General features: G+C 42.5%; 1 protein-coding gene across 3 annotated transcripts in view; it reads left to right on the top strand.

The window, feature by feature from the left end:
• Positions 1-19,741, top strand: part of SCHIP1 (schwannomin interacting protein 1) — a 118,890-nt gene that overhangs the window by 1,783 nt on the left and 97,366 nt on the right. The window contains exon 1 of one of the 3 annotated variants that reach the window (XM_059686906.1): positions 16,279-16,459. The exons of the other annotated variants lie outside the window; for them this stretch is intronic. Within the exon in view, the coding sequence (XP_059542889.1) occupies positions 16,367-16,459 (93 nt within the window). The 5' untranslated portion in view covers positions 16,279-16,366. Of the gene's footprint in view, positions 1-16,278; positions 16,460-19,741 lie in introns of those variants that run through there. 3 annotated transcript variants of the gene reach the window in all.

Genomic DNA, 19,741 nt, shown 5'->3' on the forward strand with positions numbered 1-19,741 from the left:
GGAGGTCACTGCCTCCAAGCTGGAAATCCAGCGGGGGGGGGGGTGCTGGAGTGGGGCAGAGGGAGGGAAGGCAGGCGGGCAGGAGGGCTGCATCTAGAAGACGCTCTGGCAGGCTCGGACTTGCCTCAACATCTTTTGTGCCCCTGAGAGGAGAAGCAGATCCATGATGTAAAAGAAAGCATTATGAATGTAGCTCCCCTATTCATCACTGTTTGGAGAGACAGCAACAGCTGTAATTTGAAATCATTAATGATGTCCCTAAGTGGGGCTGAAGGGCACCGTTGAAATGAGCTGCTTTCTGTGCGCGGCAGCTGTGCGGCAGTGTGGGAAAAGTGCTGGCTTGCAGGTGTAATTTTCCGGCTCCAGGGCCCTGGGGCTACTGGAAATTGGGTGCATGCACTTCTGACTTCAGGGGTGAGGATGGTAACTGCGTTTCACAGAGAAATTGGCACGGTTTCCATCAGAGAGAGCCCTTCGCTGACAGAGCCCACTGGTTAGTGTCCCCTGAGAAATTACCTATTAAATTAACACACTCGTTTTAATCCCAGGTTTACCCTGGCCACTAGCAGATGTGGAATCTTTCTATTATAGCTCCTTGTACCTTGCAATAGAAAACAACCTTTTCCTGCTTGGTGCTTGAGAAAAAAATACCTCATTAAGCTCTCTGGACTTAAACAATGACTTGAAGATAAATAAGTTTTCTTTAGTATTGCGTGACGTTTATGTATTCCAGGAGACTGTGATAACTGGGTATACATGTGAAGTTAGGATCCGATGGTGACAATGAGCTCCATTATTCAAAAGTTATTAGACAACATGTTATTGAGCACCCCTTGTGTTATGTACTAAATTTGAAGTATGATTCTCAGGGCTACAGTTACACATCTGTCCACGTGGAACTGGGATTGTGGTGAAGGGAGGCAGCCAAGCCTCTGGGCACTTACAATTTAATGGCTTGCTGACAGCTTCCCCTCTACCAACACACACACACACACACACACACACACACACACACACACACAAAGTTTCTGTGAAGACTTTGTGAATCTTTCCTTCTTGGGCAATCTTGCAAGCCAAAGGTTATGTCCACACCTAGTGAACAGTTTGTATATTGGGGATCCTCTCCTTCCCCCACCCCACTCCCCAACCCTCCTGAAAAAATGTCCCTTCTGGGCTTTTTCTCCACAAGTCACAGAGAAATTTGGGTTCCATTGCCTTAAAGCAAGTATGGGTACAGAAAAAAGGGGGAGGGGAGGTGGCCTTTGAGGTTGTTCAATATTGAAATTTTCATGTTTCTGTTTGTCTTTGAACAAAATTACTAGCTAATGTTAGTTTAGCATAGTGTTTTTCAAAGTGTGAATTACCTTTGAAGTCACCTTATCACTTAAGAAAAATGAAATATAATAGAATGTACAATAATGCCTTGCTCGTGGTTAGCTTGGCTTTTTAAAACTTTCGTTTCATTTTTATGTATACATTGGGTCACAGTGTAGGATTTCTTTCTTACTATGCATCGTTATCATAACACTGATTTAAATCCTATTTACTTCTGCCTGGAAGAAGTGGGAAAATTTATAACCATTAGGATGGAAACTTAGAAATAATGAAGGAGTTAGGTAGAAGAGAATGCCCATCTTGAAGGGGTTGTTCTAATAAATGATATTGTAGCTACTCTTTAAAAAGTTGTGTGTAAATGGAATTTCTCTGTGTTACTGGGTGGAGCGGGTATACATGAGAAAGAGAGTGTAGGTTTCTTTTCACCTGTGAAGAGAACCAAATAAGTTTATTGCCCGTTCTCTTTTGGAATCAGGTGGCTGGTTCCTTCTCATCATTCCTGACTCTGTTCAACTCTGACCTTCTCGGAGCTGCTGTCCTGACCACACTCCCTAAAGTAAGGCACTCCACCCCTACTCAGGCATGCCTGGTGTATTTTCTTAGAGCTTATCACTCCCTGACATTACCTTATCTAGTTCTCCTTCATTTTTAGTCTCTCTGGAGTCCATTGGAGTGCAGGGGTCTTGCCTATCTGCGACAGTGCCTAGTACGCTCTGAAAGATGGAAGGAAGGAAGGAAGGAAGGAAGGAAGGAAGGAAGGAAGGAAGGAAGGAAGGAAGGAAGGAAGGAAGGAAGGAAGGAAGGACTTATATGACCCACACACCACAGAGCCAAACCACCCCTCTCATTTTACAATTGAGAAAACTGAGGCCCTTGGAGAAATCACTGAATGACCCTGGGCCTCAGTTCTCTCAGGTGTGTAAATGCTCAAGGGCAATTGTCACACAGTTAAGGAGTAAAGGTTACTGGGTGCTGGTGCTTTTGCTGTCAGATTTAGAACCAGGGAGGCGAGTTTAAGGGAGTCGGGCTCCCAAATGTTTGTATTCATCCTGCATTCTCATCTTCCTGCCTGCTCTGATCCTGGTGGACTGACTTGGATAATCCTGAGGGAAACCAGGACTTTCTCTTACTCCTGCTTCTCCAGGACCTCAATTTGTCACATATCACTCCCTGCTAACGCAGGGGGCTACTGCACACATCACCAAGTGCTGTGGGGGTGCCCAGTGCCTCCGTGGACTGCTTTTCTTAAATGGAGTACAGTTTCTCCTCTCTCTCCTTGATCTTTCCATGCCGTTTTCTCTCCTTCAGGGTCTGTGGGCCTCCATGTTTAACCTGTTCTGTCTCTGGAAACTCACATTTTTCTCCAACTTCTCTCTCCTTCTCCTCCTCCCCCTCCCCCTCCTCCTCCTTCCCTCCTCCCCCCCCCTCCTTCTTCCCCTCCTCCTCCTTCTTCCCCTCCTCCTCCCCCCTCCCCCTCCCCAACCCCCTCCCCCTCCTCCCCCTCCCCTCCTCTTTACTCAGGTCGAATTGACATACAGTGGGGCCCTGACTTACGAGTGTCCTGACTAACGAGTTTTCTGACTAACGAGTTTTTCGAGATACGAGTAGTCTCTCGGCAGATTTTTTGCTTTGAGGTGCGAGCTAAAATTCGGGGTACGAGCCAGCTTCAGATACCCCACCGCTAGTTGGCGCAGCGAACACCACAGTGAACGCCACAACGTCAGCCCAGCCTCACATGTCTCACTCATTCACTTTTTGATTTGACATACAAGTAATTTGAGTTACGAGCTCCGTCACGGAACGAATTAAACTCATAAGTCAAGGCCCCACTATATAATCAACTGCACATATTTGAAGTGTACAATCTGATGAGTTTTGACATATGTGTATGCCTGTGAAACCATCACTAAAATCAAGATAATGAACATAGTTTCTCACCTCCAAAAGTACCCTTGTGCCCCTTTGTAATTCCCCCAGTCCTGTCTCTTGGCAGCCACTGGTCTCATTTCCACCACTATAGATTAGCTTGCATTTTCTAAAGTGAATGTAAGTGGAATCATATAATACATACTAAGTTTTCGTTGGGCTTCTTTCACTCAGTGTGTAATTGTTTTGTGATTCATCCATATTACTGTGTATGTTTATAGCTCACTGCTTTCTGTTGTTAGGTAGTGCTCCATTTTATGGAAATACCCTATTCCTCTGTTGATGGGCATTTGAGTTGTTTCTAGTTTTTGTCTATTACAAATAAAAGTGCTTTGAACATTCACATACAAGTCTTTGTAGAGACATAGTCTTTCATTTCTCTTGGGTAAATATCTGAGAGTAGAATGGCTGGGTCATATGGTAAGTGTGTATCTAAAGATCACTAGGTCATCACTAGTTCTTCTGGTCACATATGGTAGGTGTGTTTAAGAAGTTGCCTGTTTTCCAAAAAAGTTGCACCATTTCACATCGCCATCGCCATGACTCTGAATACAGTCGCTCTAACCTTGGCTTTCTCTCCCCCTGGTTGCTGTATTCCATCTGGGTCCCTGGGCCCTGCAGGACATCGCTTTTCGGGTGACTGGGGTGACTGCCACCCTCTCTCTTAAAGGAATGAGAAAGCACCTGGACCACGTCTTACATTCAGCCCAAGTCATTACACCTATTGTTCAAAAAGTAAAGGACTCGTTTTTAAATTAGAGAAAAGTTCTAGTTGTAGACCCAACTAACACATTTTAATTCCACTTTTATTATATTTTAGTGCCAGCGACAGGTGCATTTCCCCCTGTTTAATGAGAAAATAAGAAAAATTTTAATTGGCATGTTAATTGAAAGCAAATTCTCCCGATGAAGTTATTTCCAAAGTACTTGAAAATAATTTGTCTTTTTATTTGTTTGTACTATTAACTAGTAGCAAACTTTAAATTACCTACATTTCTTCCTAGAATGGTACTAATTACAGGTTATTTTCAATGTATTATTCTGTGAGAATTACAGCCCACTTACTCCCTCCCCGTCAATGACACCACTACAGAAGCTTGAATGGCTAAGTATTTGTTTCCTCAGTTACTTGGGCTATATTTAAATTCCATGAATTCCCATTTTTATAGACTGAGTTAAGAGGCCTTTATTACTTCTACAAAATATAGTAAAGTTTATAACTTTAATAAGTGATGTGATTCGGCAGCCAAGGACACAGCAGTGAAAACATTCTGTGTGGTGTGCAGTTAACACTTATTTCTGTTGGCTAGAGAGCATTACATGACTGGTAAACTCATTTTGGCTTTTTAACCATGACCAGAAATTACCAGGGCTAAGTGTATCGTGTGCTTTGACCTTTTTCCTTGGAATGTTGAGTGCCATCTTTGCCTGCTTTTCTAATTTACATTGCTTTTTGTTGAAGAGCTACAAAGGTTGCTGTATCCATTTGCATGTACTCAAGACTTTAAAGAAATATGATTGGGTTTAAAAAATAGGTTGCAGGTAAACCACAGTTCTGGGGCTGTGTGTGTATTTAAGCTACCATCAGATGATTCACCCTATGGTGGAACAGCCTTTGGAAATGTTGTAGTTAGATTCAATGAGATCTTTGCCTACCAATTGGTGTACACATAGTGGTCCTTTAAAACATCTTAAGGAAAGTTTTCAGGGTGCATATCTGAAAAGTGGACATAGATATTCTCATCACATATTCTCTGAGCTCTTTGCACATCTCACCACTGACATTGTTCACTGTCCTCCATGCTTCCTGGCTCTGCCTGCATTTGTAACTCCCGGGCCTTTGACCTGGCACTGCTTTTTCACTCTGGGGAATTCCCAGCATGAGCCCTTTGCTAAGTCGAAGGTCCAGGCGCTCTGATACAGAGCCCCACCTCTTTGGGGAAAGCTGAATCTGATCATCTCCGCCTGAACAACCTCTTCTGAACTTGTGTTCCATTGTGTACCCCTTCCTCACACGTAGGTTTTTAAAAGGCTTCCTAGTTTTGAGTATTTTCATGTTCATTATCACATTTGCTCCTCATGACATCTGGAAATTGAACAAAGCATTTCCATTTTAGAGATGAGAAAACCGAGGCCCAGTCAGGTTCAGGGATTTGCCTGAAGTCTCATTCATGTCTGGCAAGACTCAGGCTAAACCTGTCAACTTCTGGCTCTGGTTCCAGGCTCTTTTAGCGGCATTGTCTTATATTCTTGGTCTCTTATCTACCCTCTTCTCCATAAAGACATACATAATATAGGCTCAGGTGTTCACTGAGGAATAGACATCGGATGAATACCTGGTTAGTTAACCTATTTTATAACACCCTTTAGTTTTAAAATTTACTAGAAACTGCTACACTCTGAAATTGCTTATTAGTGCTAATAATAGTAATTCTAGGTCCTTTCTTAAAAGTGCATCTGTAGCATTACATTTGCATTTTAAAACAGAAATTTGTTTTTACTCCTGGACCTTTGCCCCTGAAGACATGAATGGTTTTGTTTTCTTACATTTGAAATTCAGTCCTAAGTATTTTAACAAAAAGGGCTTTTGCAAATGCTTTTCTTTAGCTGCTTTATTCCCCTTGAGCTGTTAGGACAGATACTGCTTTATGATGCTTTATACTGCCAGTGGCTGGGAGATGATTTTGCACACAACTTTAATAGAAATTCAAGAGTCAATTATGAAATTGAGCATTTTTAGTAGTAAAGTAATAGGATTTTAAAGATAGGAAGGATCAGAGAGGTGATCTCATCCAACCCTCCTCACCATTTTCAAAGGAGACAGGTCTGTGAAGGTTGAACTTCACCCAACTTTCTCAGCCCAGGCCTGGCCCAGCCTCATGTCCCCTGGCTCACTATTCCCACTTTTCATGAGCTTGCCCCTCTTCAGCTAATGCCACATTTCTTAAAATAAGTGTTTCAAAACTTAATTCGTAGGACAGATCCAGTCTCATTTAAGATTTTCAAGTCTAGAAGTGTATTCTAATTTTTATCCCTTGGTAGAGCAGTATTTCAATGTGTTGTTTCTCATTTTCTTTTTTAAACCCATGTTGTCCGGCATTTATAAACTTGCTTTCTCCCATTCAGATGTCAGCCCATCACTGTGTATATTTCCACCAACAGAACAGTGCTCTCTCCGGGATGGCATGTTTTCTTTCTGTCTGTGCTCCTTCCCCACCTGTAAACAGCTTTTCCTGGCTGCCCACCCTGCTTTCTAGCTCCGGGCAATGCATAGTCCTCTCCTGACACGGGGGCAAGGGATGACCAGTGATGGCTCTTGAGAACTTTGCAAGGAGCCACCTGCATTGTAGGAGGCAGAGAAGGCAGCAGCGAGGGTTCAGGTACCTCTCTGCACATCACTGCCATTTACAAAGTCTGTCCATTGACTGCCAGGGCCATGCGGGGGTGCTGGATTCAGAAAGATAGAGGAGGAAAGATCTCCCTGTTGTTCACCCTGAAGTGGAAACATATCTAGACAGAATTGCAAGTGAATGTTTTATTATACCCCCAAAACCAAGAAGATTAGAAAGATGAGAAAGGTGTTTGTGGAGTTCAGAAACAGCCCATACAACAGTCTCCATCAGAACCCCTGGCTTCATTAGTATCTGGGTGAGAACTAGGAACAGAAAATGGGCGTCAGGAAAGGGTGATGCTTTGGGTTTTTATGTTCCCTGAGTGATGTTTCTGAGGTTCCCCAGTGAATCTGCAGAGCTAGGTCATCGCTAGTTCTTCTGGTCACGCCCAGGACAGTTGTAGTTCTCACTCTCCTCATCAGATCTGTGAGGGCCCTCATTGTTCCAGATGCGCTTTGTTCGTTTCCTTTGTTTTGTTTCGGGCTACTCTTGTGAATAATGTTGTTATTTTCCTTAACTATTTGTTAAATAATTATGTCAAGCATGTTCTGTCACAACCTTTATCACTTGCCTTTCTCTGTTTTCATTCATGCATAAAATCAACCTAATTTTATTCTTGCCACCGGACCTATTTTTCAGTATTTGTTGCGTCATTTTAGGCTATTCTCATTTTTTCCTACTTTTGTAGCATTTTCGATATAACTCAGAAGGTGGTGGTTTAGGTGAGGAAGTGCCCAGGTAAGAGGAATGGACGTGATTAGTGTTTGTTCGGCCCTGGGATGATGCTTTCCAAAAGTGCTCGTACAATATTTTTGGTTACGTCTAACTGACGTGAGGCTGCATTAAAGCAAAGCTTATTGGAAGCTAAAACAGTGATCTGTTTTCTTTAGTCAGGTTTGTACATCTGATTTCCTAATAATTGCCACTTGTATCTGTACATTTTACAGACACCCCTACAGCTCCTCCCAAATATTTTATATGTATTTGTAGTTGAGCGTCCTCTTTTGGTATATCCATCATCGGCAATATCGTGTTCTCCCCCCCCCCCCACTTCCATTTCATAGTCTCTCCTTAGTATTTATGGTTCATGAAAGTGATTGTGAATCTTTCTTCCTTGGAATATTCGCAAAGTATACCGAAAAATGAAAAAGCTTTCATTTTTATGGGTTACAAGAAGCAATGCATTAGTGGGCAGCTGATTTCTACAAATTCATCAATTCCAGAGGGTTTTATTGTCCATGTCCTAATAGAGATGATTGATCCTTCAGACTTCTTCCTTGTAGAAATACATGGCTGAGGTATTCATGGACTTGTGTGTGTTTTTTCTGTTGTTGTTTTAAGTCTTACTAAAAGCTTCTAACAAGAAAGTGTGGGGCGGTTGGGCTTTTGCAGGCGATGCTCCGTTTGGCAGGCAGAGGGGCTTGTTCAGGGCGCCTGAGGGAGGGCAGCGGACAGAGCACAGCTCCACAGCCGCTCAGCCAGGCCTCCAGGCAGCCCACTGTCTGTCAGCACCTCCCCTGGCCCACGACCGACCAACCGCTGACTCGATCCTGTGGTTATCCCCTCAGAAGCACACACCCACTGCTTCTTCCTCTAGGATCCCCCCGGCTGTGGTCCTCAGCCTGCCTCAGTTTCCCCTTCTACTCCTATGCAGGTTTACCTGTGTGCACAGAGAACCAATTCAAAGTCCATAAGAAAGTGACTCATTAGTATCGGGTACCTCTAGTGGCGAAGGCTCCTTGCCAGGATGCCTCATGGACCGTGTGGAGAGAGAGAAAGAGAGAGAAAGAGAGAGCGAGATGAGGACAGGCACTCTCCCTGGCCAGCTGGCTGTGGCCAGGATCCACTTGCTCACAAGCAGGTTGTAGGCATGCCCAGAGCTAAACAACAGGTAAGTTGTGGCAGCTACTAATCTAGTGTAACTTGATTCTGCTTCCTTCTTGGTTTGCCATATAGGGAAAGAACTCTGCTGTCTAAAACAGTTTAAAGGGAATGAGGTAATTTCCTCATCATTCCTAAGATCTTCAGCCGTGTTATAAATTTAGATCTGAGGTTAGAGCATTAAAACTTAAAAACAAAACCAAAAAAGCTGCTGTGTTATGAAATGTTATAGCATTTTTAATGTCAAGTCCAGCAGCATAATAGCTTGTAGCCCCTATTCCCCTCCAGAAAAAGATTAGAATTAAACTTATTTCCAAAATAAGAAGGGCCTGGCCCTTGGGAACCTGGCACAGTGTCTTAGAAAAGAACTCAAAGGCTAATCTCCACTCCTATAAAAAGAACATGTTTTCAAATAGTTTCAAAACCAATTGAGCCTTCTGTTTTTCTCCTCATGGCACCAGGAGCTAAAAATTATGCCACTTATGAAAATTACAATTTTTTTCTTTGTGAATGTCACACAATTTGGGGGTCCATTTTGACCTGATCTGACATTGTATTATGAGCCCTTGCATCTTATGCACTCTGTCCTTTTTATTTCCACTCTAAAATTGGTTCTGTAAGGGGTAAGAGAGAAGGCCGCTGGGATTTTATTTTTGAATACTTAAATTATGTAACCAGTGATCTCCTGTTAGAGTAGTTATCCAGCCTACAGTGGCTCCACAGTCTGACCCAAATAGCCCTTAAAGAAAGACCTCATTCTAGAAGAACAACGTTAGGCTGCAGCAATTTGAAAACTTTTTGAATACCTACTCTACTGTGGTATGGTGGTTTCAGTATTAGGTTTATTGTTCTTGGGTTTCATATGGAAATGCTCAGCAAAGTAAATATACCATTGTTGTGCTTGTACTAACACATGAATAAGACCCAGGGCACTGGAAGCATAGTTAAAACCTTCTATTACTGGTAAACAATGACCCTGGGAGTCAGACTATTAGAGCTGGAAGGGTGACAAGGATGGCAAAGCCAGATGCATGCAGGGGCCATGTAGGTAACCAATGAGAGCAGTGAGCCAGGTGGGAGTAAGACTGTGGGGACCTGGAGGATGGGTCCAGGAGTGAAGGGCTGCTGTTCTTCCATGGACCTTCTATCCATGTCTGAATATCGTTACAGTCCTCTGATGTAAGACCCAGGCCAGGATTTGATGAGAACTATGAAATTTTGGCAAGTAACTTTAAAGAAACACATAATTTGGGGGCTAACAAACATCTGTAGTGCAAAATATGGCCCCTGGGCTCCCAGTTTCTCATCGCACACCCAACCCAATCTACTCATTTTACAGAGAACACTGAGACCCAAAGAGATTAAGTGACTTCATTGAAGTCTGGGTGAGGGGAGGTGGAGCCAGGTGGGGGTGGCTTGCTGAGAGCCTGGTGAGATTTAGAAATGAGAGATGTTAGGGAAGAAAACTCCTAAAGGAGTGTTCATATTTACTGACACCAGAGTAGCTTCCTCCCTCCTTTCAAGTGCTTAAAATAATTTGAAACAATAACATCCAGGGGGAAAAGTAAGTACTACCTTATACAACATACTCTTATTTCACTTAATTCTTATTTACATCCCATTTCTCCGAATTTACTTGTCTCATCTTCAAAGCAGTTAAAAAATTGAGCTGTTATTTGGATTCAAAGAAATGTCTCAACACTTGCTTTTTCATTACTTATGAATAATGAAAAGAAACAACAGGTTATCTTAATCATAAATACACACACACATGCACTGCATGATATGTGCCCTCAGTTCTTTTATATGCTGGAAACTCACCTAGGAACATTTTACTTCCAAGGGGAGGTGGAGGGGTGAGTTTGATAACATTTCTTGTTATGTGGCATGCAATGAAACTTCAATATTGCTGATTTGTTTAATTGCTGCTGTTACTACATTAATATTGAGTGGGCCTGGTGAAAATATAGAGGTTGGGAAGTTATATTTTTTCCTCTTGAAAATTACTGACTCTAAGTACAAAGTCAGCATCGATTTCAAACGAGCGAGACAAGTTTGGTGTGTTTTTCTCACTTTCCTTTAAAAAATAGGGAACATTATTCACTTTTAAAAAACACTTTTAGAATAACTTTAGATATACCCAGAAGTTACAAACACATTACAGAGTTTCCAAATATCATTTACCAGCTTCCCCTAATGTTAACATCTCTTCTAACTGTGGTACATTTGTCAAAACCAAAAAATAAATATTGGCACAGAAGTATTACCTAAACTACGTGCTTTATTTGGATTTATATTTGCTTTTAGAATTAAAATGGTTGTATTAAAACTATAGGTAATAAGTAATGTATCCTCAGACTGTGGCTTGAAGAGAAAGGTGATGGTTTCTCTGTATTCTCCATCACGTCCCCACAAAGTCATGTAAGCAAACGTAAAATGTAAGCAAAATTTCCACTAGTGAGTTTGCTTTATAAATGCATTTGCATTTTTAAGACCAGTCTCCTTGCCCCTCTTCCAGTCAGACTGCTGTCCCTCGGTCCCTCATATGTAGAAAGTGCAGCTACCTCTGGGGGGAAAGCAGCTGAAAGAAGGGGCTGAAGAGCCCTGGCCTGTGTGGCTCAGTGGTTGAGTGTCGTGCCATGCACTGAGAGGTCACCCGTTGGATTCCTGGTCAGGGCACATGCCCTGGTTGTGGACTCGATCCCCAGTAGGGGGCCTGCAGGAGGCAGCCAGTGGATGTTTCTCTCATCTCATTGATATTTCTCCCACTCCCTTCCTCTCTCTCTCAAAATAAAAAAAATATATATATATTTTTAAAAAAAAGGAAGGGGAAGGAAAGGAGGGTGCAACTCCTTTACCAGGAAGACTGGAGTGAGGGGCTGCATTGTGATCCCCCAATTGTAGAAATAAACTACATGCCTGCGCACTCTCTGCTTTCATGGACAGCCACAAGTTGTCACCATCCTTTGGAATGTTGTTTGTTTTTTAACTCTGACGTAGCTTTTCTGCTTAGGAGTTTACTTCTTTCAAGTTAGGTTTCTGGTGGGATTACAAAGGCTCTGATTATATGGTATGAAAATTGCACAGAAGGGAGAAAGTTCCAATTGATTTAGAGAGCTGTCAGTGACCTGAGGGCCAAATGCTACTCAAGAAATAAAATGAGCCCAGGCCAGGTGACTCGGTTGGTTGGAGCATTGTCCCATACACCAGAAGGTTGCAGTTTGATCCTGGGTCAGGGTGGGTGCGGCAGACCAAGCGACGGGTTTCTCTCTCTCTCTCTCTCTCTCTCTCTCTCTCTCTCTCTCTCTCTCTTTCTTCCTCTCTTTCTAAAATCAATAAATATATCCTCAGGTGAGGGTTTTTATGAAAATGAGCGCTAAGTCATGGGGGACACATTTGGGAGATTTCATGGATTCGAAATTCTGAGGAAAGAGGTTTGAGATTCTTGCAGGAAAAGGAAAGGGTACTGGCATATCAGGACCTTCACTATCTGTGGGCTGATTGAGTGACCCAAATTTGAAAAACTCAACTACTAATGGACACCAGGGGCAGTTTTGTCAGCAATGGGAGGATGTCTCGTGACTACGCGAATTCTCGCAGAGAGGGTTTCCCAGTTACTCGTCTCTGCCTTTGTGTGTGGCCTGGTTTGTCTGGCAGGATCAGTGATTTCCTCCTAAGGCTGGTTAAAATTTCCCAGAATTTCCTCACTAATGACATGTTCAATGTATTGTGGATTATGATACTACTATCTAAATACTTCTTTCAGCAAAACCCATATCATCATATTGAAAACTGTGCTTTCTTGACCAAATGTCTTTTTGTTTTTTTAAATATATTTTTGTTGATTTCAGACAGGAAGCAGGGGGGGGAGAAAGAGATAGAAATATCAATGATGATAAAGAATCATTGACCGGCTGCCTCCTACATGCCCCACACTGAGGATCGAGCTTGTAACCTGGGCATGTGCTCTGACTGGGAATCGAACTGTGACCTCCTGGTTCATAGATTTATGCTCAACCACTGAGCAACACCGGTTGGGCTAGACCAAAATGTTTTAAATAGCTGCTTCAATTTATGTAGTTTCTGGATATTCCTTGGAGGCTGTGCTCGAGAACGGGACATATGGGCATCACTGACCTCTGAATTCTTAGGTTCTTCCTTCTCTGGTGGTGTCCATGGGTTTTGCACCCAGTGTGAGTTACCTTCTTGATGACTCCAGGTTCCTCCTAGGGCATTACCTTCCCTGCTGTGTGTGATTTGGGTGGGAGGGTAATTATAAGTGGCTGACTCTCGTTCTGGGAACCTCAGCCCTGGATTCTCCCTCCCATGGCTCTGCCACAGCTAGAGAGCCTCCCCCTCCCCCCGCCCCCTGCGCTGCCCTCCCCCAGGACTTGGAGCCTAGAGCACTCGCTGCAAGGCCAAGGAGCAGTCGGGGGCCTCTCAGAACTCTGTGTCCCGAGCTCCAAGGTTTCCCCTTGTTTCTAGTTGCTGTTCCATGTTCATCTCCGGTTGATTCTGTGAGTTTAAAACCAGTGTTGATTTTATTGCTTTCAAATCAGGAACCCTAACTGTTAACAGCAGGCACTCTCTTGACTTATGACTCAAGTTCAAATGTGACAGCTGTGGGGCCCATATCACTATAAATAGAAGTCTAAAGTTTTTTGAGTCTTTCACAGAATCATTGAGCATCAAAGGTGGGATGGAAAAAGTCCACAAAGTGATGTCTGCCAAGGATTTTTTAAAAAAATATATTTTATTGATTTTTTACAGAGAGGAAGGGAGAGAGATAGAGAGTTAGAAACATCGATGAGAGAGAAACATCGACCAGCTGCCTCCTGCACATCTCCCACTGGGGATGTGCCCGCAACCAAGGTACATGCCCTTGACCGGAATTGAACCTGGGACCTTTCAGTCCGCAGGCCGACGCTCTATCCACTGAGCCAAACCGGTTTCGGCTGCCAAGGATTTCTTTAATGTATGTCATTATTTTTCTTCATAGCTCTGTTGAGTCTGTAAATACCTATTGAGTGCCTGCTGCATGAAGGATAGGGATGAGCAGAGGCTCACGTAGGGCTTCTCGTGTCCCAGAGCCTCCTGTCCTCATGGAGCTTTCGGCCAAGTGCAAGAGCGGACAGAAGGCCCACGAGCGCACATGTAGCAGGTGGTGCTGAAGGGCCATGATGCTGTGAGACTAAACCTGTTTTCACGGTTATAACAATAACCGTTACTTATTGAGTGCCTACTGTGGGCAGGCGCTGAGCTGGCTGCTTTCCCCTGACTGGGTCTAACGCTCACAGTGGGTGAGGTGGATGCTCTTACTCCCATTTCACAGATGAAGAAACTGAAACTCACGGTGGGATCGCAGAGATGGTGTTTTCCACTTTCAGTTAGAAACTACTACCCCAAATATTTGGAATTTAGCTCCTGACTCATCACACAATAGCTGCTTATCTTTGCTAATATCTATGGCCATGTGTGAATACCTGTAATCTCTTGATGTGTAATATCCACTTATACCCCATGCAGTTCTATTGGAGAATTTTTGGTAAATGGAAACTTTTCTTTAATTTATTAGAAACTCACTTGAACATAACTATATGGCTTTGATTTTTCTCTCTGCTTCGAAGGTCCCCACTACCACCATTTCTGTGCTTACTTCTAATAGTCAAACCTGTTCAGTCTCTTAAGGCTTAGTCAGAAACTTGCCCTACAAAAAAATTTCTTAATTAAAATAATAAAATGTGCTGACTTTTATCAGTGATGCTAATTTTCATTGGTTTTACAAAAGTACATATTTATCATTTCTACATGTATTTTTTCTTTTATTCAGTAAATATTTATTGAGAACCTGCAAAAATAAAGAAAAAAAGAAACAAGCCAACTCACCCTACTTGAAGGGATTCTAATGATCCTCTGGTTGAGTGGAGGCACAGAGATAAAATCATACATTCACTCTCTCTTGACACCCCATTTCCTTGTACCCAGAGAATCAGGGTACTGTGGGAAATGGCACCTTTTCAAAGGAAGAAGCTATTTGAATTCAGTAGTGAATTAATGTTAAATTTCTCAGGCTCCAGGAAGGATTCCCTTGACTTAGGCTAGATTTGGTTTTGTCTTATAATGACAATAAAATATAAATTTTTTTAAACCTTTCAGTGTCTGGATTCTCTGAAGCTGTTTCCCATTGAAGGGGAATGCTTTGGAGAGGCACTATAAATGCCATTTTTAAGTTAATCATGTTTACCTTGGGGTGGGGGGGGAACAATTTGTTCTTTGAAGACTAAAATAACGGTATTTTGGGTTAATTGTCATTTTATTTGTTATATTGCAATAGCCATTGGAGCAAAGCTTGTAGTTATTTTGTCAATTGTTCTCTTGTCATTTTATGCCTCTTTGCTTCCTCATTTACATGACCACTTGATGCTCAAAAATTGTTCCAAATAAAATGATGAGCTTGGATTTTGAACAAGTGCATTTAACCTGAAATGATTCAATTCAAACTATGATGCTTTGAAATTAGGATTTTTCTACTGAACTCAACTTCCATTGACTCCTATTAAAAACAAACAAGAAAAAATACACATTGCACATTGTAGAAATGCAGATAAATAAAAAGGAAAACTTTCATCAAACTTTGCTGTCTACCCTCTTAGACTTTCTCAGAACACGTCTTATATATACAAACACTTCTTCACCCTGATTACACTGTTTTGTAGTCTCCATCTAAGACTTTTTAAAAATTTAAATGGGGAACATCTTTCCACGGCATATATTTCAGCAACATTAATGTGTGCACTGTATTTAATTGAATGGATTTACCATAAGTTGTTTAGCCTATTCTTATTATTGGCCATGGTAGTCTAATTAAGTCTTAGTACATTTTTATTTTTCTTAGAAGAAATTTACAAATGTGTAAGGTCAAAGGGTGTATGTCATCATTGTGGCAACAAAGTTTGTCAGCAGTTTTTCATAGTGCAGTTTACATGCTTACCGCCACTGTCATTGTGATAGGCAAAACCTGGTCTGTTTAAAATTTTCTTTATTAATATTGTATTTTGTGAATTACTTCCATTGAGATGCTTATCTTGTTTCTTGCTAATTTGTAAGAATTCTTAATAGGTTACTCTCATGTATTTTGCAGGTAAATTCCCCAGTTTGTAGTTTGCCTGTTAGTGGTACATTTTTTGACATAAATTAAAAAAAAAAACTATTTTTATGTAAACAAAAAATTTCTCAGGCTCCAGGAACTTCTTGAGTATTTTGGTTTAAGGGAGTTGGAGAGTCATGAGTTTTCCTGATCGGGTCTACCAGATGCCGTAGGCTGGGAATATGTTAACACAGGGGCCCACCCAGCCTTTCCCTAATGAGCTATTGGTGCTTTACATGAAGCATTAGTACACTAACCCAGGATGGGGCACAGATGTTGAAATGCCAGGTGCTGGCAGGATGGGGGGCAAAAAGCCAGGCACGCTAATGCCAGCCAATTGTGTACCCTTTCGGACTTCCTTTCGGAATCCCCGACACCCCTCAGACCAGTCCAAGGAGGTTAGAGAAACGCCTTCCTTCCCCCATCCCTAGGTTATGATCGGACCAGAGGCCTAGGTTAGGAGCCAGAGGGTAATTACTCTGTCATTGCAGGACCGATGACTGGAACGGGCTGAGGTAAAGGGTAATTCTCTCCTCTACCCACCCACAATGAAAAGCTGTTGAATGTCAAATGTGGTTTACAGCTTTGGAGTGAATAATGTTTCCTGCCACACGTCATCCAGCTGAGCAAGTCCACACCTGCTCATCTGGAGGTTGCTTAGTGTAAGGAATGAAAGAGAAGAACCATGTGCCTTTGCGCTAAGGCGTTTTCAGTGCTTCATACTCTGATTCGCTTTCCAGCCTCAAGTTCACTGCAGTCCTCCTTTCATCTTGACCCGGTAAGTAATGCCAGAGCCTTTCCTGTGGACCATTGCAGGTGTTGTTAAAATGGTGAGACCTTCTCCAGCTCAGGTGATCAGCTTGGTAGGAGAGCCATTTGCTATTCGAGAAACGCAAACTGTTTTTGTTGGGTTGGAGACTAAGGACTCCCTGTCCGGTGGGTGTCTCCCATCCATTTCTACTATTTTCTTTTTTTATATATATTTTTATTGATTTCAGAGACAAAGGGAGAGGGATAGAAAGATAGAAACATCAATGATGAGAGAGAGTCATTGATCAGCTGCCTCCTGCACACCCCACACCGGCAATCAAGCCTGCAAGCCAGGCATGTGCCCTGACTGGGAATCAAATCGAGATCTCCTGGTTCATAGGTCAGTGCTCAACCATTGAGCCACGCACCCTGACCGGGCAATTGCTGTTTTCTTTTGACTGATGGCTGGGGCAGAGAAATTACTTACAAATCTCTAACAGCAGCAAAACTTCGAAGTAAACATTTTGAAACAGTCAAAACGCCAATTGGAATTTTCTTAGTATGGCTACTTTGCTATGAAACCTAGAGAGTGAACTAGGGCTGGAGATTATGAAATAGACAAGATGTTTTTTCTCTAAACACCCTTTTCCATTTAAAAAAAAAAAAAAGCTTTAGGGTGAACCCAAAGGTTTGTAATACTTAAAAAATTATGGTGATGTATTATTCCTCTTTTATACCTACCAATGACAATGCATTTAAAATGCTATATCAGAACAGTGGTGTAATCTCTCAATTTGATAGCTTTTCTTAAAAAGCATAAGTGTGCTTCCATAAATGTAATGAAAGCTTTTCATTTTTTAAGCCATGTTATCGGGATATGGAATGTTTCCTGCTCCCTACACAACGGCACCGTGATTAAATATTGACAAAGAGCCAGGAGCTGACAACCAGCGGCCTCACCCTGGTAAACGCTGAGGTGTGAGGCGGAATGTAAATACAGAGCCATCCCCGCAGGGCCATGGTTTTCTGTTGGGAAGTGGGATTGCACAAGTCCTGAGTTGTCCATGAGCTGTCAGGTTTGAGAGCCACAATAGAAGAATGTAATCTGAAACAGGAATTTCTTAAAAAGCAACCCAACTCTGTGGGAAGAAAAAAACATATTTTCCCAACCAATCTGAATGATAAAGAGGATGCGATAAAGTTCTAACAGCACATCCAGGGGGCCCACTCAGGCTGCTGCTCCCATCCACAAAAGAGCCATCTGTCCCTGGAGCCAGTGTCTTCTCTCGAAGACAGTGGTTTATGTGAAACAAACGAGTTGAAATCATCAGATTCGTTTCTGTGATACTCATGTGCTTGGGAAGTTTCAATGCATCTTCTATAGTTTTGTTGTGTGTGTATCTTTTGTTGTTGTTGTTGTTGTAAACAGTCTGACCATTTAAAATACAGAATTAGCCCAGCCGTTGTGGTTCAGTGGTTGAGCATCGACCTATGAACCAGTAGGTCACTGTTTGCTTCCTGGTCAGGATTGTGGGCTCCATCCCCAATGTGGGGGCGTGCAGGAGGCAGCCGATCAATGATTCTCTCTCATCATTGATGTTTCTATCTCTCTCTCTCTCTCTCTCCCTCTCCTTTCCTTTCTGAAATCAATAAAAATATAAAAAGTAAATAATATAAAATACATAATTAGTTATTTCTCCCTCAAAGGGAGAAAAATGGATTTTTTTTTTTTTTTTGCTTAGTTTCTGGAGGAAAATAGTTTTCATTCCATTTTTCCCTGTTAAGAAGGTTCATTATAGATCTAAATGTTTTTGTACTAAGATCTTTAAACTGCAGCAAATCCTTGGAATTTGTTTCAAAATAGCTCCTATCTGGGTTGACGGTAATGAGCCCTTGCTTAGCCTCTAACCCTTCATGTTTGCTTTGTTTGGGGTGTTGATAGTTTTGTAAACACTAGAAGTTGCTGAGGCACCTTGTCTAACTTTCCAGCCCCTCTTTACCCCACACACCCTCTCACACACTTAGCTCAGGCTTGTGTTCAGACCCCAGAAGATAAGTGACTGTTAGTGTTGACCCGGCCTGCCCCAGGGTCTGCCCTGTGCTAACACTTAGTGAGCTGAACAGATTTATAGTGAGATGGCAAATCCCTTTCCTCAAAAAAAGAAAAAAAAAAAAGAAAGCTTTTTTCAAGTGAATAGAGAGCAAATTCAACAATAAATTCTTAGTGCTTTACTCCTCCCCCAGAATACCTCTGTGGTTTCACTGGGCTTTCTAAGATTCCACCTCAGACTGACGGCTGTGTTGAAGAGGAATCTGTCAGCCCTGAGCCCCCCTTTCTGCCCGCCTCTGCCTACCTCCTGCTTTGGGCCAGCTCCCTCCGCCAGCCTGGATCAGTCAGCCAGGCTGAGCATCTGGCCTGGTTTTGATGAGACTGGACTTGGGCTTTGGTAGGGGGAATGGAGAAGGTTAGCTGAGGAATGTTCACCTTTTCCGGTTTCATGTGGCTGATAAAATTACCATCAGAGAGGAGTCAGATTGGCTAATCAAGATGACTTTTGACCTGTGTCAGGACAATCCTTCAGCCTGGAGGCTCAGCCCTGCCTTTGTCCTTTGTCAGCCGCCTCCACTCAGTGTCCACCCTGGAAGTGAAGGGGCGTGTCCTTGTCCCTGAATTCTGTTCCCCTCTCTCAAGAAAGCACATTCTTTAATCTTCTGTCCCTAAGCACCCCTTTGAGATACTTTATACAGACAATATTTTGAGACTGTGTTCAATTTCATGCTTTCCAGAAAAACAGTGTACTGATAAGGATCGACTCTGAAAGCGTGCTCTACATACGAGACATAACAGGAACGACATGAGGCAGTGGCTGCGCTCGTGGCATTTAAACAGCGGGCCCAGTGGATAGAGCAACCCTTAAGAAAGGCCTGCTGAGTGCTGGGTGTTCTTTCACTTGTAAGAAATTAACCTCAGAACCAGCAAACACAATTCCTGGTTGTGACTTCCTGTTGGTTTTATCTCTACTCTCTGGAAGATTCCTGAAGAGTGGTTTATTGCTCACAGGAATTTAGTGGAGGTGACCTCAGGGTTGACTGTTTTCAAGGCTCTCCTCTCAGGGCCAGCCAAATGATCCACTTCCCTTTCTCAGTGAGTTCCACGCATTCATCAGAGAGAGTCTACTGTGTGCTAAGTACTGAGCACATAGTATTGAAAAAAACAGGTAGAATTCTAGTCCCAGTGTAGATACAGCATTAGACCTATGAACTCCCCGTATTTCTCAGGATTCTCCAGAGAAACAAAACCAAGTGTGTG

The sequence above is a fragment of the Myotis daubentonii genome, chromosome 3, assembly GCF_963259705.1.
Source record: "Myotis daubentonii chromosome 3, mMyoDau2.1, whole genome shotgun sequence".
Classification (NCBI taxonomy): domain Eukaryota; kingdom Metazoa; phylum Chordata; class Mammalia; order Chiroptera; family Vespertilionidae; genus Myotis; species Myotis daubentonii.